At 39.3% G+C, this 22,845-nt stretch overlaps 1 protein-coding gene across 3 annotated transcripts in view; it reads left to right on the top strand.

The window, feature by feature from the left end:
• Window positions 1–935: 935 nt before the first annotated feature.
• The window catches only part of lrp6 (low density lipoprotein receptor-related protein 6), a 146,922-nt gene continuing 125,012 nt past the window's right edge, over window positions 936–22,845 (top strand). The window contains exons 1-3 of one of the 3 annotated variants that reach the window (XM_063057939.1): window positions 936–1,281; window positions 1,441–1,554; window positions 4,346–4,739. In XM_063057939.1, coding sequence (XP_062914009.1) covers window positions 1,500–1,554; window positions 4,346–4,739 — 449 coding nt within the window. In that variant the 5' untranslated portion in view covers window positions 936–1,281; window positions 1,441–1,499. Of the gene's footprint in view, window positions 1,282–1,305; window positions 1,555–4,067; window positions 4,171–4,345; window positions 4,740–22,845 lie in introns of those variants that run through there. The other 2 variants (XM_063057938.1, XM_063057940.1) reach the window with 2 other exon arrangements.

Genomic DNA, 22,845 nt, shown 5'->3' with positions numbered 1-22,845 from the left:
CATGTTCCTCGGTGTCAGCATCTCTGAGGATCTATCCTGGGTGCAACATACTGATGCATTTACAAAGAAGGGGTGACAGCAGCTTTATTCCATTAGGAGTTTGAGGGGAGTTGGTATGTCACCAAAGGTACTTGCAAATTTCTACAGATCTACCGAGAAGAACAATCTAATCGGTTGCATCACCATCTGGTATGAAAGGGCCACTGCACAGAAACTGAAAAAGCTGCAGGAAGTTCTAAACTCAACCAGCTCCATCGTGAACTCTAGCCTCCCCAGCTTTGTGGGCACCTTCAAAAGGCAATGCCTCAAAAAGGCACTATCCATCATTAAGAACCTCCAACACCCAGGACATGCCCTCTTCTCATTGCTACCATCAAAGAGAAGGTACAGGAGTCTGAGGACACACACTCAATGTTTCAGGTACAGCTTCTTCTCTCCTGCGATCAGATTTCTGAATGGACAATGAACCCACTGACAGTATTTACACTACTGATTTAATTAAATTAATTTATTTTCTATCTACCTTTAATTGTAATTTATAGTTTTTTATTATTATGTATTGCATTGTACTGCCGCCGCAAAGCAACATTTCAAAACAGATGCCAGTGATATTAAACCTGCTCTTCATTCTGATCTAGCTTCACCTTGAACAGGACCGTGAGATCTCTCATAAATCTGTGATCTTAAATCAGTTTGTTTTTACGATTTTGTTTTAAGAAAATAAACTAAATGTGATTTAAATATGTTTGTTAGATTGGGAAACATTAAGGCTATTGTTTTGTCAGGATAGTTTTGTCAGGAAAATGGAAATCTGCAAATACATAATTACGACAGTTTCTCAAACAGAATATTTTAACTAGCGTTCTTGACTGTAAATTTCCCTTTAAATTTGTGGTTTCCTCTTTTCCCCTTTATTTATTTGCAATCAGTTCTGCTTGATTAAGATGCAAAAAGTCACCATCTCTCGGTGCTTCTTCCACGTCGTCCGCTGGTTCCCACATGCTCCACACACAGTACCTGAAGGGACAGCCACGCACAAAGGATACTTGATGCTCTAGTGTTAAAAAAAAGTAGCGCCGCAGCCCGGGTCAAAGGGTTATGTTGTTCCAAGGCAGAACACCGCTGCTTGCCGCAAAAGAAATCCCGAGCGAAGGCGAGCCGCGAGTCCGGTGAAGGAGGGGGGAAGACGGGGAGAATGGAGAGAAGAAATGCGTGAGGCGCTCTCTGCGGGAGCGAGCTGGCCGGGAAGAAAATAGTACGCACGGAGAGGGAAAGGGGAAGGTAGGCGGAGGGAGAGGAGGCGAGTGGTGTGCTTGCGCCGACGGTGAGCCGAGATTGAGTGATGTGTGCACGCGAGTGAGTGGAGGCTGTGGAACCATGGCTGGCGAGACGGAGACTTCGCAGCCGCTCCCGAAGTAACATTGTAACTATGCGTTCCAGTGTGTCGCCTCGCTGACTTTTCCCCGACTGGGCTGAAGGAAGGGACGGGAGAGGGGGAAATGGGTTCCGCGCTGAGGAATTTGCTGTTGTGCAGTGTCTGCTCTTTGATAAGGGGTGAGTAAAAGTTAAAAGATCCCTCTCTCTCTCTCTCTCAAGGCGAAAGGAGCGCGATTGAGGGGCCCACGAGGGGAGGAGGGTGGGGGTTAACATGTCGTTCCTCGCCCCGGGTTTGCATGCGTTATCATTTACGTTGGGAGTCAAAGGTTCAGTTACAAGCCCGAAATAAAATGTCGTGCAGCGTTTTCTGCCGTTTGTCTCGTGTGTGGTGCGGTGGGATAAAGGCATATATTTTCCTGAGGAGAGGACTGCAGTTTGTGTGTGTGTGTGTATATATGGGGGGGGGGATGCTTGGCAAAGCAACGCGGGGTGCTCACTGGGAGGAATGGATCTGCTGGAACTTTTTTTTTGTTGAGAAAGAAATGGTTTAAGCATCTGCTTGCCATATTGTAGCATTAGGCAAACACGACCGACCGAAATGTTGCCACAGGGTATATGATCCTTTCACTTGAAGAAAGCAATTGAGCTGTTCATTTTAACCATTTTGTAATGGGTTTCTTATTTTTTATTTTACAAAATATTGGCCCTAGGGCATGAAAATCGCTCGAAATTTCTCCAGATAGTTTTAGAACTTTTATACTCTTTAAATTTGAAGAGAACCTAATACTTAAGAGTTTGTCTCAGGCACAAGTAAATAAATTGTAGTTTTCAAACTAAACTCCCACCCCCTCTACCAGAGCTGTACAATTTAATTTTAAGACTTTGTTATAGTAAAATAGTGTTTACTTTCGTGTTCGTTACGCTAACGGGTATGTATTGATTAGCGAAATGCAACAGGTAGTTCTGTGAACTGTAGAGGAGATTTAAGTCACTAAGACCAAAAGTAAGAAACGGGTTATTTTAGAAGACGACAAGCAGTTCTGTGGATCACTTGACTCGAAGTTCGATCTGGTTACGTTATGTCGCATACAAATTGCTTTTGCTATTAGTGCATCTCTGGTATTTCATACTTGGATTCCTCATTGCTGTCATAAAGACTCCTGACAGATGAGTTGGGTAGATTGATAGGTTTAGACTTCAGGGAAAATACCGAAGGAAGTTTATATTTGGCATTTAATTAAGAAAAGAATATGTATTTTAAGCAACATATTCCAAGTTTCTAATAGTATAGAAATATGGTTTGAAGACAATCAAATTCAAAAACAGAACTGGGAGGCAATACATGGTAGAACTGGGGAAAGCATAAGTTTTGAATTTCAAATACACTGCAAGTCGTGTCTGGTTTTAATTGTAGGTAAATGAATAACAGATTGGATCAATTTCTCCCCACCCACCTTATCCAAATATACTGCCTGTGCTTAATTTACGTCAACTTCAACTAATATTTATTATTGTGCAGAGTTGCTGGATCTCAAAACTAGCCCATTGTGTAAGCAAGTGCTGAGATGGCCATGTTTGTGCAAAAGTTGAGTTATTTATTAGCTGTTTGGCTCCAAAAGGAATGGTGGAGAGGCGTCTGTTGGAAGCAAGGACATAGTTTCTCAGCTTTTAATTTTGATTCCAAATATTTTATGAATATTACATTTGTATAATATTTTTGACTTTCAGTGACAGCTTTATTGCTTTAATGATGCCTATTTTGATGTATTGATGTTTACAAACTGAGGAATGTCTAAAAATGTTTATGTGATTTCCAGCTGACTGCTTCTTGGACAGTTTGTGATGATGGTACAAATGCAATGGGCTATTGTATCTAGTGGAATTTATTGTGGCTCAAATGTTAGTGAAATTATGCTGGTTGTTTAGTGTAGTATCGAATACCCATCATTTCTTCCAGGTCTGATTTATGCTGTATTATTTTATAGAGGTGTAGTGTTCCGAAGCAGCAAAGGTATGGGTAAAGTTAACGTCTGTGCAACTTCAAACTAGGCATTTTTTTAGTTGTTTTGACAGAGTGGAAGTTTTCAATTGGATTAGTTAGATAATATGTGTATGCAAATTTTAAAAGTACACAAGTACATAAATTTGTGGAATGTTGGAATTTTTTTTGATGATTATGTTTATTTGGTGAATGACAAAGGTCAACATAAATGGTCAGAAGTTGTTCATCAGTGGATACAAATGAAAGAAAGATGACTGAACTTGAATCTAATATTCATTGGATTAATAATATAACTAGAGTTCTGATTCAGTGCATATTTTGTTAATCAAATCTGGCAGCGATGGAAGAAGCTATGTCAAGTTTACATTTGGATTTTGTTTTATGAAACAGAATGTTCTCTTAAAACCACAAGGTTTTGAGATTTCAAAAATTGAAGTTTACCTTGTTCTCTGCAAAATTAACAAGTAGCAAAGTACACATCCAATTATTCTCAGTAACATCATTGATAGTATAATTTTCTAGCTGACCAAAACCTTTGTGATATTTTGGATTTCAAAGTTCAGACCCAAGAGCTAAATTCCTCTGTGAAATGTTAGATGTTTGAAAATCTCTAGTTTGTTTCTGGGCAAAAGTTTCAGTTTGTACTTTTGTAAACCATGAATTATGCAGACACGGATAGATCCAGGTTGCTTGGCTCCATTTTGAAAATTGTGTTCATTATATACAATATGTTGCAAGGCCTGAAGGCCTGATTTACAGCATAATTGCATGGGATTGCTCTCCTTTCTCAGGTAATATAAGGGATTTTTAAAACTTGTTTTTATTCCTGGATAAAGATCTGTTAATTGTAAACTAAAATGATACTTTGCTTCATTGTTATTACTAATAGTGATCTCCATGTATGTACAAACTTATGATGCTTTGCTAAGAGTTTACAATAACTTTATGTTTTGTAAATGTACATAGGGGCACCACTGTTACTATTTGCAAATCGGCGAGACTTGAGGCTCGTGGATGCTGCTGGAGGGAAGACGAACGCAACAGTTCTTGTTGCCGGTTTGGAAGATGCAGCTGCTGTGGATTTTGTATTTTCCGAGGATCTTGTATACTGGACAGATGTGAGTGAAGAAGCAATCAAACTCATTTTTCTAAACCAGACAGCAAATACTCAAAATGTGGTGATATGGGGACTTGTATCACCTGATGGATTGGCTTGTGATTGGCTAGGGAAAAAGTTGTATTGGACAGACTCGGAAACAAATCGGATTGAGGTTGCTAATTTGGATGGATCATTACGGAAAGTATTATTCTGGCAAGATTTGGACCAGCCTCGGGCAATCACATTGGATCCAGCAAGGGGGTAAGTGTAAACTATTTAAATGATATTCAGAAGTGGCTGGAATTCTGACTTTTAGATATAAAATGCATTTTGGAAAGAGGTTAAATTTTTGTTTCTGAGTTTGTATGTTTACTATTGATTTGCTTAGTTTCCCAAAATAGGTTTGGTTGTATTCTGAACTTCAATTATTAGATTGTGGTGGAGGAAAAAAAATCCTTTTATTCTTAGAAAAGATTAAGAATTGAGGTTGTATCTTTGAAAGGGTAGAATTATTGTACTTTGTAAAATATAATTGGTTTTGAGGACTAAATCTGAAGTCGATTAGTGTATTGAATTATTTTACTGGATTCCAACCGGTATAAATATTTCTACATAATTTACGTTTATGTGAGTTTCTATGATTATTACAGTTAGTGTTGCACAATTAGGTTTATGTAACTTTTTGGCTATTTAGAAGATACAATACTACACAGCCTTGCCCTTGGGTTAGTGATTTGTTCTACTGTATTCAACAATTTAACTTGTTTAGAGAAAGGAGTGTTTCTCCTCCCAAGTATTTTTCCTTCTCTACCTGCTGTGTAATTGGGGGTTCAGTTTTAAAATAAAAACTGCATCCCTTTCTGTAGAATAGATGTTGGGGCCCTGCCATGTGAAATGTGTTAATACATTTGAGACATCTTGTATCCAGATAGTATGACATTGCAAGGAAGATGTTTAATAACCTCAAATAAATGGAGAGAACAGTATAACATCATTGAATTCCATTCTGATTGCATTGTACCGTGTCGCTCTATTGAAAACATTTCTGGAAGTGGCGGTGTACATATTGTTTTAAATTCCTGACTATTCAGATTGAATTTGTAGTGCTGACTTTGAATGGCTTTGGCAGAAATGATTTCGAGCTGTGTAAAAAGACAGTTGATGTAAAAAAAAAGAAGTTAATTAGATTTTTTGTATATGATACTTCAATTTTAGCCAAAACGTGGATAAACTGTTGTGCTGAAAATATCACGGTCCCTAAAAATGAGTTGCTCCTCTTGTTTAATCATTTTTGTTATACTCAGTTAAATCAATTTGGGAAAATATAGTGGTAAGCTGTGTTTAGTATTTTAATTTTGGGTGTGTCAGAAGCATTGGCCTATTTTATCATTCGGTTTGTTTTCACTTTTAAATTTAGCTGATGGATAAGTATAAAATGTGCAGCTAAATTCTATTCTCTGCAAGTCTGATTGCACTGCATTCAGCTGTCCAAGTCTGGAAGCTCTGTTATTTTTAAAATGTGTTTTTCTACATATTCCCTGAATTTTTTATGTACAGAAATGCATTAAAACTATTGTTTGTGCTTTATGCTCATGCATTTCATGCATTACAATTCTTTGTAGCTTTTTCTCTATCAAATTAAGTTTTATTATCAAAATACATACATTTTACTATATGCTATTAGAGATTAATTTTCTTGCAGGCAGTTACTGAAAAGTTAAGAATACAATGGTTTATGAAACACTGTGCATAGACAAGGACTGATAAATTGTGCAAATGAAATAATTCATACTGATGACATGATTTGTAGAGTCCTTGGAAAGTGAGTCTGTAGGATGTAGAATCAGTTCACTGTTGTTCACACTGGTTCAGGAGCCTGATGGTTGTTGGGTGGTGTGGGACCTATAAGGCTTCTGTACCTCCCTCCTGGTGGTAGAATGGAGAAAAGAGCTTGGCCTTGGATGGTGGGGGTCCTTGATGGATGCAGACTTGTAGCAGCGCTCCATGTGTATGTGCTCAGTGATGGGGAGGGCTTTGCTGTGATGGACTGGGTTGTATCCACCCCTTTCTGTAGACTTCTCTGCTCTTGGGCATTGATGTTTCCATATTAGGCTTTGATGCAACCAAATAGGATACCCTACACTGTACATCTAGCATCTATAAAAATGTTTTACAGTTTTTGGTGACATGGCAAATTTATGCTAACTTTTAAGTATGTAGAGCTGCTATTGTGCCCTTGAAATGGCATTTGTGTGCTGATCCTCTGATATGATAATGCCAATGAATTTAAAGCTACTCATCCTATCCACTTCTAATTCCTTGATGAGGACTGGTTAGTGGACCTCTAGCTTTTTTGTAATCACTAATCAGCCCTTTGGTTTTGCTGAAATTACGCTGAGAGGTTGTTGTGGCAGCATTCAACCAGATTTTCATTCTCCCTCCTATATGCCAGTTTGTCATCACCTTCGAATTTGCCAACAACAATGGCGTTGTTAGTAAATGTTAATACAAGTTGGAGTTGTACTTAGCCAAAGATGTTCCCTGTGCACGTATTGAGACTTCAAATTTAAAATTCTTCAGTACTTGAGATCAAAGGATACTGATGCCAAATATGAAGTCCTTATTATCTGCTTGAGATCAACTAACATATCTGTAACAATAGTTCATTCCCAGAGGACAAACTCGAAAGTTTTACTGCACAAAAACACTTGCCACCTTTCTGCTCTGTTATTTACGATGGCTTTTAGTCCCCCAAGACAATTATTGTCCTTGTCTTCAAGTCCAAGAATAGGCTTGTCCAAACTTCTGAGCCTATCTATGTTCTCTGGTCACTTGGTGTGTAGTCTACTTGCTCGACCATAAGCCGAATGTCCCACAGGAGGTCCATGATCCCTTTCTCATGGATTCTCAAACTGATCCCTCCATCTTTTCATTCTGCTTCTGCTTGAAAAGCATCCACGTCTATCAAGCCAGACATGGTTTGGTTCCTTTAACTTCCTGACCTTGCCTTGATTTCCTTTTACCGTGACCTGATCTTGACAGAGCAAATGGCTGTTCCATTCATTTTGTTTGAAATCTTAGAACAGCTAAGACCATTGTTTACAGGAAAGGTAGTGAGACCAAACAACATCTTGCCTGTAATGATCCAGAGCTAGGGAAGCTGTGGCACTTGTGTTCTCTTGACTTTAAGACAATTGCTCAGATGTGTCTCTTTCGCAAATTAAGCCTCCAAATTTCTGAGCCATAGTAAGAACAAGATGCAGCTTCTTGTCAAGACATTGACTACATAAGCACAATCTCACGACTTCAGCTAGATGTAGCACCACCACCTGAAAGTCCCGTTTTTACCCTCTGCCCACCCACATTTGCACACCGTGATAACGAAAGTATTGACATCATTGAATGACACACAAGATGGACTGCCACAGTACAAGAGTGCAGCTCACCATCACCTTTTCAAGAGAGGTAGAGAAATAAACTTTAGTTCTGACCAGTGATACCACATTCTGTGCATGTGTAATTAAAAATTCCTGTTCAAGGCACTATATAAATCTGTTCCTAATCAAAATCTCATTTTGTGCAACAGTGGTACATGAACTTCTTGGGATATTTTGAACGTGGCTATGTACATTCCCTTGTAATTGATGAAAAGGGTAGCAAAGTATTAATTTAATCAGATATGGCACATTAATCCATTGTGTTTGGTCATATTGAACTTCCCAAATAGTTGCCTAATGTAAGTCTTTAGGGTGGTTTGGCCAGCGTTTGTGAATATTGCTGTTCTGCATTAATCTTTGAAAGGAAATATTCCTTCATATGGGAGGTGTCCTTTCGGACTTTGTCCTTTTCCATCTCTTCGTTCCTCTTCTCCTCCCAAAAAATACTGGTTGAAGTGTTTGACAAGTGAATCACAATCTTTGGAATGTAGTGCCAAGTCAAACTGCACTGAACGCTGTGTGGAGCATGTAGCTGTTTATTTGGCATGTTTTGTTTGTCTGGTTGCTAAATGAGTTCGAGGTTGTAACCTGAAAACTGGGAGTGTGACCTGCCTGCTGGGAGTATTTTGTGGCAGGTTGCTTCAGTGTGCAGTGTACTTCACTAATTTCCAGTAGATTGACCCAGTATAATAAGAATCTACATTATTGGGCTCTAAAATACTTTTCACCCTAATGAAGGAAACCTGGCAAGGTATTGTCTGTTGCTCCTCAAAAGTTGAGTCAAATGGGTAGTGAAGACCTTGAGTCCCATGTAGGCCAAATTGTTCAGTTGTAACAGATTAATTTGTTTGAGCATTTGTGAACCTGTTGAGCTTTATTGTAAATTTTCACTCTCTACAGATAAACTTGAAGCTTTACATCGTTTTTTTTATAAATACTCAATTGGTTGTAGAATAGTCTAGTGACACAGCCATCAAGCAATTTACTGGGGGGGGGGGGTGGAATACCCTGAGCTTCTGATCAGTCTGGTATTGAAATGTGATAGAATAAAAATAATTTAATAAACAAAATTCATTTTCATGTGCAAATCTTTGTGTATACCATATCTTAGTAATTTGATGGTTAGTTATACACCGGAGTCAGGATTTGTCCATAAGCTTTATTGCTTTAACAGAGAATTATACGATTTAAAACATGCTTTTGTCTTTGATCAAAAAATATGCAGCGATATTTTGTTTGTTAACCTAAATCAGTTCCTTCTCCCAGCCTATTTGTATTCTATAGTTGTTCCTCAACACTTGACATCTCTTTCTTTTTAATGGACCTTGATAATGTTCCATCCATGTATTTTTTTTGTAACAAATCTAGTGACATTCACATGCCCATACTGTTCCTGCTTCACGTTGATGCCAAAAACTGAATTGGCTGCTAGTGGTGTGAGCAGGTGTGTTCAATCATGACATCTCGTAATTTTTTCCCCTTTCCCCTCCCTGTTACATTACAGTTCTTCAGGTACGAATAAAGATCAAAATGAGTTTTATCTTTGTTTCTTTCATGGCTGCAGAATGCAGAAGAGGACTTTGCTTAAAGTTAGATACTTTTAAAGTGGCATCACTTGTAATTGAAGAATTGGAGCAGAAAACACCTTTTGCAGCGAGGTCCATAAACAGGAATGCAATAAGGAGAGGTTTTGCTTTTGGTTGTGAGACAAATTTTGGCCATAGGAGAGAAGTCTCTAGCCTGTCTTGCTGCTGTATATACAAATAGAAAATGCTGGAAAGGGCAGGTTAATGATTTACTGTGAACGCTCTTCTTTCCACACAAGGTCAGATGTGCCCAGTGCATCTTTTTGTCTGTGTGCCATTTGAATGCCAGTCTGAATTTTGTGCTGTACTCCCTGGAATGGATACATAGATAACAGCCTTGTTTATGGTGCTTCATTATGGTATTGTGATAAAAAGAAATGGGGCGGGCTAGTTTGATAGTGTTGACTCGACTGCTGCTGCCTGCCATTATTGTAATTGATCATATTCATAACCCCCTGTCGCTAATGGGGGGAGGTTTACCAGCATTTAAGTGTGCAGTGCCTGTTCAGCAGGTATCTGATCTTCCACATACTTAACAATGCACAAGTATTCCTTTGGTACTTTGTCCAAGCAGCTACCTTCCTGTGGAACTCTAAACACTAGGGAAGCTTACTGACAGGGGCAGGTACTGCATGTTGCTTTATTTTTAACTGGTTTCAGAATCGACTTCTCTTCCCTTTGTCGTAACCTTTGACAGTTAAGCTGGTGCGGCACCTCACTTGTGCAACTGTGATTAGATAATGGAGTGCAGTCTGAGAGTTCATAGACCATTTGGCTTTCTGAGCAGAAGAAGCATTTAAGTCCACGATTCCAAACATAGAATACATTGGCTAGATTCCAGCTGTACCGTGGTTCATTCTAGCATTAAACTTCTGCCCCCATAACTTGGAGGTGGTGAGGTCCGTGGTAGGTGCTGCTGACCTGAATGGAGCGTCGAGGATTTTTCCTTTGCCACTGCGTTTAGAGGAAGAAGTGAAGTTGAGGAAAATTAGTCTGAATGGCATTTATGAAGATCTGGGAGAACATTGCTTCTCTGCTCTAGGGTGGTGGTTGCAGCATACTGTTATATGTCAATCAGTGTCCAAAACTAAATAAAACCTTTTTGTTAAGGTCATTGTCCCTGATTCCTTCATGCTCAATTCATGTGACGATTTTCCAAGGGTGCTTAATTTCCTACTTGCGTGAGAACTTGTTCTCATTGGTTTAAGTAGATTTAATATGGTATTGTTACAGAATTAACATTTGAGTGTCTTAAAGAAATTATCAAATATTAAGAAGGCTTTGATGTTATGAAAGGATTCAATATTAAATTTAAATCAAAATTTCCTAAATGTTTAGAAAGCACCATATAAATCACCAGGAGATACATTACCACCATTGATTGAAATGTTTCAGAATTTGAGATAGATCTAATTTGAGGAAATGTGCGCAAAGTTGCTGTACAGTAAAACTACAAAAGCTTGTGGTACAATTATTACTTTTCATTGGTTTAGCAAGGAGACATTTCATTACTTTCTTTGCTGCCCTGACCCTCATTGAGCTCAATAGAAAATTTCAACCATTATGTAACACCTCAAAGCCAGAAGAATTAATTGTACTGAGAATCAGCAGTCCACTACTACTGCTATCACGGAGGTGGCAGATTATTGGAGTTTTAATGTAATTTACACAGTGCTATGTCGAACATTGATTTGGTTTCAAAATTACTGAAGCTGCTCAGGCCTTGTGAAGACACTATAAAATTTAAAGCCTGCTCGGCACTTCACTTTAGCAGGGCTTCAGTCTGTTCAGGATCTTCTGATCTGCCATTTGTTGTTTGAAGGGAGGGACAATAAATAAACCTTTAAAGCACATTAATCCAGTTTGTTTCCACCAGCTGTCAGTCAGAATGGTGACTGAAGTCTTTTGTTTTAATAGTAGTTGTAATTGCTTTTAAACATGTTTCATGAGCATGTTTGAAGATTTTTGGTGGCTTTTTATATAAGAATTTATACTTAGTTTCTGTGAATGTGGAATTCTATTTAAATTAAAGTAAATGGACTTAGCACATCTGTACTCACATCATACTACAGATGCGCAGTAGAGAGCATCCTGACAAGCCCCGTCACTGCTTGGTATGGAAACAATGCTGTGTCAGACAGGCAAGCCCTACAACAGGTAGTCAAAACCGCACAATGCGTCACTGGCCACAGCCTACCTGCTACAAAGGACACACATATAGAGAAAGGTGCCAGAAGAGGGCCAGTAATATCATGAAGGATTCCACTCTCACTGTTCATGGTCTGTTTGTCCCTCTCCATTCTATGTAGCATTCACATTAGGACCACCAGACTCAAAAACAAACAGCTGCTTCCCCCAGCAGTAAGGCTGATCAACACCTCCACCCACTAACTCAACCATTGCTTTGTTATTTCTCTTCAGTCACCTTGTCTACAGCCTAGTGTCACTTTATGGACATGCAATCAATCTATGCATATTTATTCAATATGCAATATGTTGTATGCATATTTATTTATTATTGTGTTTTGTGCTGTATTAGATTCTTACACTTGTGTACCATCTTGAATCTTGAAATTCTGGAAATTCAGAACAGGAGGTGAAAAATTATATATGTTGAATTTTGTGTCTTAGAATAACCTGATGACCTGTAGTATATTTGGTTCATCCACAGTATTTGTCCTTGGCAATATGAATCTCAGTAGTGGTACGTGAACCAGGTTGTCCTAAACCTGAGACGAGGTGAGATAGTCAGTTCCTTGTAGAGGTGTATGGGATGTTCTATACTGAAATTTATCAGGTGCACTGCCAGTATTCAAAGTGACTGCTCGCTTACTTTTATTTAGAATTTTGTGCGGTGTGACAGTAATAATAGTTGGGCAATGGTGTTACATTGTCTATGTCATTAATGGGGAGCAAAGCCCTACTTTGTACAATTTGTCTTCTCAACTGTATCAAAGATTATCTTTCACCAGTGTGAATTCATGGCCAGTTTTTTAATAACATTGTTCTTGACAGTGTTTTATGCTTCAATCTCCTCCAGTCCTGATTTACTTCATAGAAGATGGGAAGAAGCAGCCATGTTTGTTCTATTCAAAATCCGATGTGCACCCTGGTATATGCCAGAACCAAATGATAGGTTTGCTTTGTCTTGTCCACATTTTAGAGAACACACAAAGATAGCACTGTGGGTCATTTATAGTTATGGATGATATTACGCATTACTTTAAGTGTAGTAATTAGATGTTTGAGATGCCAATATAAATAGATTTTGATATTATCGTATTACATACAAAAGTTGGAGTTTTTGAATTTGTTATCTGACAATATTTCCAAACTGTTTTTCCTTGATACTATTGATGCCAGTTTATTCTTCCAAATTTATAAAAGCTTAAATCCAATTAGGTGATCCAGTTTAATTATAAGTAATAAATTCCTTTTTATCATGAATTATTTCTTATTTTTTTGGGGGGGGAGAAAAGACCTGAGCAAGAGAAAATCTGCAGATGCTGGAAATCCGAGCGACACAGACACAGACACACACAATGCTGGAGGAACTCAGCAAGCCAGAGCATACCTTTGCGGGGGGGGACCACAGTTGTCGTTTCGGGTCAAAACCCTTTGCCAGAACTGGAGGGGGGAGAAAAGCCAAGGAGTAGATTTGAAAGATGGGGAGGGGGGGGAGGGGAGAGAAACACCAGGCGATTGGTGAAACTTGGGGGGGGGGGGGATGAAGCAGAGAGCTAGGAAGTTGATTGAAAGAGACAAAGCCATGGAAGAAAGAAAGAAGAGTGGGGTGGGGGGAAGGAGCACCAGAGGGAGGTGATAGGTGGGCAAGGAGATAACATGAGAGAGGGACAAGGGGATGGGAAATGGTGAAGGGGGGGGTGCACGGAGGCATCACTGGAAGATTGAGAAATCGATTTTCGTGCCATCAGGTTGGAGGCTACCCAAACGGAATATAAGTTGTTGTTCCTCCAGCCAAAGTGTGACCTTATCCCAACAGTGGAGGAGGCCGTGGTTGGACATATTGGAATGGGAAGTGGAATTAAAATGGGTGGCCACTGGGAGATCCCGCTTGCTCTGGCGGACGGAGCGTAGATGCTCGGCGAAGCATTCTCCTAGTCTACATCGGATCTCATGGATATACAGGAGGCCACACCAAGAGCACCAAACACAGTATATGACCCCAACAGACTCGCAGCTGAAGTGTCGCCTCACCTGGAGGAACTGTTTGGGGCTGTGGATGGTAGTGAGGGAGGAGGTGTAGGGGCAGGTGTAGCACTTGCTTCACTTGCAAGGGTAAGTGCCAGAAGGGAGATTGGTGGGGAGGGACGAATGGACAAAGGAGTCGCGTTGGGAGTGATCCCTGCGGAAATCAGAAGGGGAGGAGGGAAAGGTGTGTTTGGAGGTAGGATCCAGTTGGAGGTGGTGGAAGTTTCGGAGAATTATGTGCTGGACAGAAAAAAGACCTGGTTTATTCAGAGTTGTTTATTATTTATTGATTGAGATTCAGTGCAGAAATGGTTCCCCTGGTCCTTTGAGCCACGCTGCTAGGCAATGCCCTCATTTTAATCTTGGCCTTATCACGGGACAATTTGCAATGATCTGCTACGTGGGAGGAAACCTTGTTCACACCTCTTCATTGTGTGCGCGCCACTCTCTTTTTCAATTTAAAGTGGTTCATAGAGTGGTTCTCATTTTTACTCAGATTTTTCTCCATACCGTAATAGGTGTAATGTCGAAGAGGCCTCTCTAATTCGTATGTTTTGGTCCTGCCCGCGGCTTGATAAATTTAGTAAAGAAGTATTTAAAACTTTCTTGGAGCTTTTTAAAGTAAACTTTAAACCCGATCCTCTGACTGCCTTGTTTGGCTTTGTTGGAGGAAATGATTTTACTCTTAAGTGGAATGACTTGCATATTTTGGCTTTTATTTCTCTTTTAGCCAGAAGGGTTTTGTTGCTTAAATGGAAAGATGCCTCTCTGCCTACTCATGCCCATTGGTTGATTGATGTTATGTTATGTTTAAATCTAGAGAAGATTAGGTATTTCTATACCTAGACAAGATTTTTTCACATTATGGGGACCTTTTTGGAACAACTTTCACAATTTTCGATTTGTTCAGCAATGATGATGGCTATTATATGTTTGAATTTACGACTATATGTCAGATTTTTTTCTTTTAAGCAAACAGCTGTTTTTTTTCTTCTCTTCTGTTTTGTTATGGGGTTTTGATTTTGCTTTAGATTAGAATAAAATATCTTTTCAATATTATGGTTAACTTACTGTACATAGTTATGGGGTACTTCAATCTTGTTTCTGTTTCCATAATATAGTGTATTTTGTATTCATTTATGCAAGTAATTAATAAAAATATGGAAAAAGAAAGAAACCAGGCCTTCAGGAGGAAACCCACGTGGTCACAGGGAGAACGTACAAACTCCTTATGGGCAGTGGCTGGAATTGGACCTGGATGGCCTGTACTGTAGTAAAGTGTTGTACTAACCACTATGCTACCGTGCTGCCCCAGAATTAATATAACCCCTTTTAATTCCAGTCAACTCTTTATTCTAACACTTTGATCCACGCTTGGGGCATTTTAACCTACCAAGATGTGGGTTGTTGGGATGAGCCAGGCAGGCGGCAGCCAGGGAAAACCAACGCAATTTCAGGGAGAATGTGTGATCTCTTATCTAAAACGAAATCACCACCACTATGATTGTAATTTCCTGCCTTTTTTTTAATGAGGAAGATTTATTTGGTCTGGAATTTGTGTTGTGTAATCAACTGCAGATGAGATGCAAGCTTATCTGTGGTCAATAGAGCTGAACAGATAGTGGATTGTCAGATGTCTGGTTGCTGTTCATTCCTGATACTTGCTTCCATTTGTGTCCCTGACATTGAATACAATTTACTGCCATTCCCCAAAGATCACTTTTGCCACTAAATCTGCTAAGATTTACTGCTTCCAGCCGGTCTTTTTAAAGCGATCAATAATTACATCCTTCAAAGTAAAATTTAGAAACATGCTATATTTACAGACAACTTGGTACTGCAATTTAGTTTAATTTATGATTTTATACCTTGAAGTGGTCTGATCAAAGAAACTCAGATTTATTTCCTTCTGGCGGCCCTTTGCTATCTTTTTATAAAAAGGTCATTCCCAGTTGAAAACAACTAATTGAATTAAATCTGGTGATGTTTCTTATTTAATTTTTTATGGTTGTGGGTTTCACTGACAAAGCCAACTACTTTATTGTGCATTTCTGATTGTCCTTGAGAAGGTGGTGGTGACTGGGTCTTGGTTGTTTAGGTCTGGCTGAATGCAGGCATGAAATGTTGCCCTTGCTGAGGAACTGTCAGCAGTATTGTGCAATCAACAGCATGTACCCCCACTTCTGATCTTGTGGATGGTCATTATGAAATAACTGGAGATGATTGGATCTAGGATTCTGTCCCAAGGAACTTCTGCAGTGATTGCTTCCAACAACCACAGTTTTCTTGAGCAAAGCATGAATTCAGTGTTAACTTGGCTTTCCGCAGTCACATGCTGCCTGCAGTGACTCACCTCTCCTCACCTCTGGGCTATTTGGCACATATTAGGCTCATAACTATGATGTTGAGCTGAGTGCTCTCAGCAAAATTCAATCTGACTGTTGTTCAGCAGGCAGTTAACATGCAAGTGCCCTTAAAAAAAACTGTATGGACAAGGCATTCCATTGGTTTGACTTGAAGGCAGACTAATTGCATTTGTTCTGCTTTGTGGACAGGACAGATTTGAACAATTTTTCACATTGTTAGTAGATACCACTGCTCTGGCTCGGCTAATGGTTGGCAATTTTGAAAGAAAAATTCTTCAATACAATATGCTACTCCGAAGGTGTGTGTATCAGGTGCTGTTGGCTGTTTTTTTTTAATGATTACGTGGAGTGGGGATGTCAGGAGAAATGTGCTTACAAATGCTTTGGTCTTTAACACCTGCATGTTGGATTCATGCAAAATTTGAAAATGGGGTTCTTATTGAACCTACTGCCCCTGTTAGCTGTTTAAATTGACCTCCATCACTCATGATCAGATGTTGCAGAGCTGTAGAGCTCGTCTGATGCTGAGATGCTCTCTTTTCAGTGACTCTTTTCTGTGCGTTTATCAGTGGAAGTTGTATCGAACTATGTTTATTTTCTACTTGATCATGACTAGTGAGGGGTTTAAGTGGGGAAAGTAGCTGGGCTCAGAATTTGTGTCTATCAGTAAGCAGTGGGAATGTTTAAAAGGTGATCCTTCATCTCTCTATGGTAATTGGTAGCGGTACTTAAGGACAGTATCACCTCAAATCTGCTAGCACAAAATCATACCTATAGATTCAATATTAATTTGAGTGGATTTATTTGCATCTGCTTAACTTAGTTATATTTTCTCCTCTCCAGCTAGTCCACGTTGACCTTGCTGTAGACCTGGCATTAAACAATCTACAGAGTTTATTATGGTGGCTGTTTCATGTACTGTCAATGAAATCCATCAATCATGAGAATTTGCAGTTAAATTTTCAGTAGAGGTGTTTGTCGTTCCTGAATTTCGTGGTGCAATCTTTCTGCACTTCACAATTCTTGATTATCATTCTGTAACCTAATTTGATAACCTAACCACAGATGACCAGCAGAGAAGAATTTTGTCCTGTATTGTTTTACACTGTGGTTCTGTTGCAAGAAAGATCATAACAAGTTTTGGAGGAATGAAATAACTGATTTGGGAAATAAGAAATGCTGTAATTTACCACATTTTCCGCTGTCAATTTTTGATATGCTGAAATTTAATATGATAAATTCTGTTAGAGAAGTGCACAGCACAGATGCAGTTTGGGTATAACAGCCTGAATTGCTGATTGTGTGTGAATTTAGTGAATGGAATAGGAAGTTCTAATCGAACTCTGCATGTGGGACATTTGGGGAAGTGAAATGCTTTGGCCAGTATGATCGTCTTTGAGGAGGAAGCAAATTGCCCTGTGGTGTTGTGAAATGATTGCTGGCTTGGCATCATGTCTGACCAAGAAAGCTAGTATTTGAAGAATTGAGTTGGAAGTTGCCTTGTGGACTGGTTCCGTTTAAATTGTTTTCTTTGAATCTGCACCATGTGCAAACAACTGCTGAGCAATGGCATGGCAGTTAAGCTGCTGTTCTTGTGGTCATCTTGGTGTTTGGGTGGGGGTGGGATGGAATCGGTTAATATCCTGAATGATTTGTAGAAATATGGGAGCCATTTTCTCCGCCTTGTTTTGTAGTTAACTGACTGATCTTTCACCCTCCACCACACACTCCAGTTGAATAAAAAGATTAGATAAAATCTGGAACTGTTGAATACATCCAGATGTTGTTCAGCTTTCTGTTTTAGGGAGCAGAACAAGTGTGTGTAAATAAATACACCAGTGCCATAGCAAGAGTGAAATAGTTAACTAGGTACACCAAGCCCATTGATATTTCATTTGCTGAATTGCTCCTCAGGCTAATGATTTGTTTTCAGATATATTGGATAGGAAAGGAGGAGAAGGATATGGGCCGTTTGCAGGAAAATGAGATTAGTGAAGATGGGCATTGCAGTCAGCTGAAATCCCATTTCTGTACTTGAACTCTATGACTGATAACTTTTTTTTGGTTTGCTCCTTTTTCATTTGAGTTGTGGATTGTGATGATAGTTTATTCACTATTAAAATACAAATCATTATACTTAATTGTTCTTGTAAATGAAATAGAAAGTGACTAACAACCTTGAAAATCTTCTATGCAAATAATTGTAACCCCGTGTCAGAACAACTGAGGGAAAAGTGTGCTTGTTTTAACAAAATATTGGCCAATGGTTATGTAATGTGTGGATCTATTTCTTTTAGTGCAATGACTCTCCTTAGCACTAATTATTGACTAATGACTTATGCGTGTTGATTTGTTGTGCTCGCGTCAAAGTGAATATACACGTTAACTTCTCTGAGTGCCTACCTTTATTTACTTGATGTGTAGTTGTGCAGACACAACATGTTTATATGTTCTGAAGTGACTGAACAGACAGCTAGAATTCTGGGCCACTCATTGGTCCCAAGTTATGAGTTCCTGAGCTGAACATAGCAGATGAAGAATTGTAGTTGAAATGATTTAAATAAATGTGGAATTTTGTAGTGTTATCTTCCTAACAGTAATTGTGACAGCATTTGTGGGGGCAAAGGGGTGGTCGATGCTTTGAGTTATAACCCTGCACTGATGATGAAGGGGTGAGACAGGGCTTAGCCTGTGATAGGTGGAACCAGGTGAGGAGGGAGATGATGGGCAGACTGAGCTGGGGGAGAGATGGAGTCAGGAGACTGCGTGTGCATTTTTTTTAAAAACTGCATTGAAGAAAAATTGATCCAGAAGAGAGTTGCAGATTGATTTGTCAAAATTGGAAAATGGTAACTGTCTAAAGATGGGGTGAGTTGAGGTTTTCTTTTGGAATGCAGGCGAATTGTAATGGAGATGTGAATAATTATGCTTAAAGTCCATAGGACCTCATTCCCTTTTGTGAAGGCTGTAGTAATGGGTGAAGGGTTAAAGTTGAGAAAGGAGATTGTTCTTGGTGAGGGGTAGGTGTCTGAAACTAGTTGCCTAAAAGGGTGATCAGAGAGAGACTGATTTTCAGTACTTCCTGTTTGGAAATGTGGGTAAGAAGGTGGGTAAGAATGGGAAGTTTTATGACTAGCGCAATCCCGGAGGTGTCCAGTTTCAAGTCTTGTATGACTTTATTCTGTGATGTCCTCGAGGGAATTGGGGTGTGACACAATTAGGTAGCTGCATTGCACCTGACAGACTGGTTTTCCTTGATTGCAGTGACAACCTATGCAGTTCCTGCCAAATATCTCTCAGACCCCTCAAATCCCACAGCAGATGTACATCATCCTGCCCCATTGCTGCCTATGCCAGGTTGTAGGTGTAATCAGTACTGAATTGTTTGGTTCAAATGGATATCCAGCATGAGGGGGTGTTGTATGGGCAATTAGGTTTTAAACCTATGTTCTTTTGCTGTTGCACACATTAAAAATAATTAACATGTTTTTTGTTAATGACTATTAATTGGTAGGTTGGATTAAATAGTAAAATTCAGAATTTGAAACTGTGGCTGAAACAGTTTAGAATAAAATCTGGTGAAAGACTTGAGTTGAATGTGCCAATCTTTATTATAGGATTTTGTTTACATTGACCATATGCATGATTTGTATAATTGAACTTGGCAGTTCTACTGGGACTAATTTATTTTCCTTTAATGACATCTGTGGTACAAACCGTAAGACAGAGGAGCAGGATGGGACCATTCAGCCTATTGAGTCTGCTCTGCTATTCAATCATCATGTCTGTTTCTCCCCTACACCCCCCCCCCGCCTTCTCCATGTAACGTTCACCCCTTTACCAATCTAAAACCTATCAATCTCTGTCAAATACATCCAGTGATTTGGCCCACACATCTCTCTGTGGCAATGAATTCCACCGATTCACCTTGCTAGGGCTGAAGAAATTCTTCCTCGTCATTTTCAAGGGACTCACCTTTGTTCTGAGGTTGTGCCCTTGAAACCTAAGCTCCCCTATTAAAGGTGATAATATCTCCACCTCCACTCTGTCCATGTCTAGCAGTGTTTGATAGGTTTCGATGAGATTCCTTCTCATACTTCTGTACTAGGCCCAGAGACATCAAAAGTACCTTGTTATATTTTTGTTCAAATTCTACATTGGAAGGCTCAGTTCGGATGACTGCAACCAGAGATTCTGTAGCAGGTAACCATCTGGCCAAAAAATGTAATGATCAGATATATGGTCTGCAGTTCCTTGGGTGATTAGACCTATGTGAAGATCTGATTAGATTAGATTATATTCAACTTTATTGTCATTGTGCTGAGTACAGATACAAAGCCAATGAAATGCATTCAGCATCTGACCAGAAATGCAAAGAATAGTGTTATTTACAAAATAACTGCGAATAAAAAAAGTGCTACAGCGCACAAATATAAAAGTACTGAGACAGTACAATACGGATGCAATACTGCATAGCGATGTGATGTGAGGTTCAGCAGTGTCACAGCCTAAGGGAAGAAGCTCTCCTGTGCCTGCTGGTGCGGGAGTAGAGGCTCCTGTAGCGCCTACCAGATGGGAGGAGAGTAAAAAGTCCATGGACTTTATCCATTGAGTTCTGTGTTTTTTTTAAAAAAATCCTCATTATTGATAAAAATACCATCAATATTTCTCAAAGCAAGTTGACTGGGTAACTTGAACCTGTGGTACACAGCCTTGAATGTTCTGGAGCAGGGATGACTTGCTTCTAGATTTGATGTTTGTATATCTTGCTTTTGATAGGTTTCAAAATTTTTTTTCTTTGTGGTTTTATGTTGGGGTATCCTTTAACTTTCACATTTCCTAGAAACTGGAAATCGATTATTCTTCCAGTTCAGTGGTCTTTTTGACAATGTATGAAGAGGATTTATTCCAATTCTAATGAAACCTTCCTCACTATTGAGCACATCTCCAAGGAGCTCGGCCATGGGAAAGCAGCATTCATCACCAAGGACCCACATCATCCAGACCGTACTCTCTTCTTGCTGCTGTCATTGGGAAGGAGGTTCAGAAACCTTGGGTTTCATGCAACCAGGTTCAGGAACAGTTATTACCTTTCAACCATCAGGCTCCTGAACCAGTGTGGGTAACTTCACTCACCTGAACGCTGAACTGATACAACAACCTATGGACTCCTTTTGAAGGCTCTACAGTTCATGTTCTCACTATTATTGCTTTACTTTAAAAAAGCAGTTTCTCATCTTCTGTGCATGGGTTGTTTGTCACTCTTTGTGCAAAGGTTTTAATTGATTATATTGTATTTTGTTTTTTTCTGAAATGCCTGCAAGAAAATGAATTAAAATGAATGAAGTAGTTTATAGTGATGTATACGTACTTTGATAATTTACGTTGAACGATGAGATACAAGTTACTTCAATGGGTATTATATTTTTGTTCTCAACTACATGGGGTAAGGACTGAAATAAAGGGTTGAAGTCTGATCCCTTCAACCCAAGAACCAGCCCAATGAACTTGCTTTCCCTTTGGGATGTATATCCTTCTAGTACAAACCAAAAATTGTGCGTGATACTTCAGGAATAGTCTCATCAGAATGCAGAATAATTATTTCAATCCTTGTGAGGAAGTCCCAACACATTGTTTGATGTCCCATTTGCTTGCTGACATTCATGTTAACTTGGTGTGCAGTGATAACCAATTTCTCCTGTATCATGACACTTTAATCATACTTGTTCTCTCTTAGTCCATTCGGCAATCCTCAATTCATGCTACCATATTACTCCAGTTATCCTAGGATCCTATTTTATTTTAAAGTTTTGTACTTTTTTTTGATATTCTTTGGAAGCTGTAACTTCATTACATCAAGTGGTTTTCCTTTTACCAGCTAATTACAGCTTTCAAAATCTTTGATCTGTCACTGTTTCCCTTTCATAAATTCATGTTGACATTCACAGATCATGTTATGATTTTGAGTCCTGTAATCACATGCTCAATGATAAATTACAACATTTTCTAAGCTGAACTACCTGGTTTCTTTATTCATTCCCCTTTGAACAGTGATATTCAACAACCTTGTGGGCACCCTTCTAAAATCTGGGCAAACTGTTAAGCTCAAAATGATTTGGCAGCTTTAAAAGAATCTGCTAACAGGCCCAGATTATTTGTTAGGATTTCAATCTGTTAATTCTGTCCTGTGGCATTTCTTTGCTAAGTTCTTTTAGACCATATGACGCAGGATCAGAATTAGGCCATTTGGCCTATTGGGTCTGCTCTACCATTCGACCATGGCTGGCTTGTTTTCCATCTCAACCCTATTCTCCTGCCTTCTCATAAGCTTTACTAATCAAGAACCTATCAGCCTCCACTTGGCATCCACAGTCCTCTGTGGTAATGAATTCCACAGATTCATCATCTGGCTAAAGAAATTCCTCCTCATCTCTGTTCTAAAAGGCGCCCTTGTATTCTGAGACTGTAGTCTCTAGTCCTAGACTCTCCCAATATTGGAAAAATATTCCCCATATCTGCTCTGTCCAGGCATTTCAATATTCAGTAGGTTTGAGATCTTCCTCCTTTATTCTTCTAAACTCCAGTGAGTACAGGCCCCAAAGCCATTAAATATTTCTCGTATGTTAACCCTTTGATTCCTGGGGTCCTTCTTGTGAACTTAATCTGGACTCTTTCGAATGCCAGTGTACTCTTTCTCAGATATGGGGTGCAAAACTGCTCACAATTCTCGAAACACTTTTTTTCCTCTCAAGATCTCTGGTTCCCC

Source organism: Mobula hypostoma, chromosome 9, assembly GCF_963921235.1.
Source record: "Mobula hypostoma chromosome 9, sMobHyp1.1, whole genome shotgun sequence".
Classification (NCBI taxonomy): domain Eukaryota; kingdom Metazoa; phylum Chordata; class Chondrichthyes; order Myliobatiformes; family Myliobatidae; genus Mobula; species Mobula hypostoma.
Note: the sequence above shows the minus strand (reverse complement) of the source record. Positions and strands in the feature narration are given on the sequence as shown.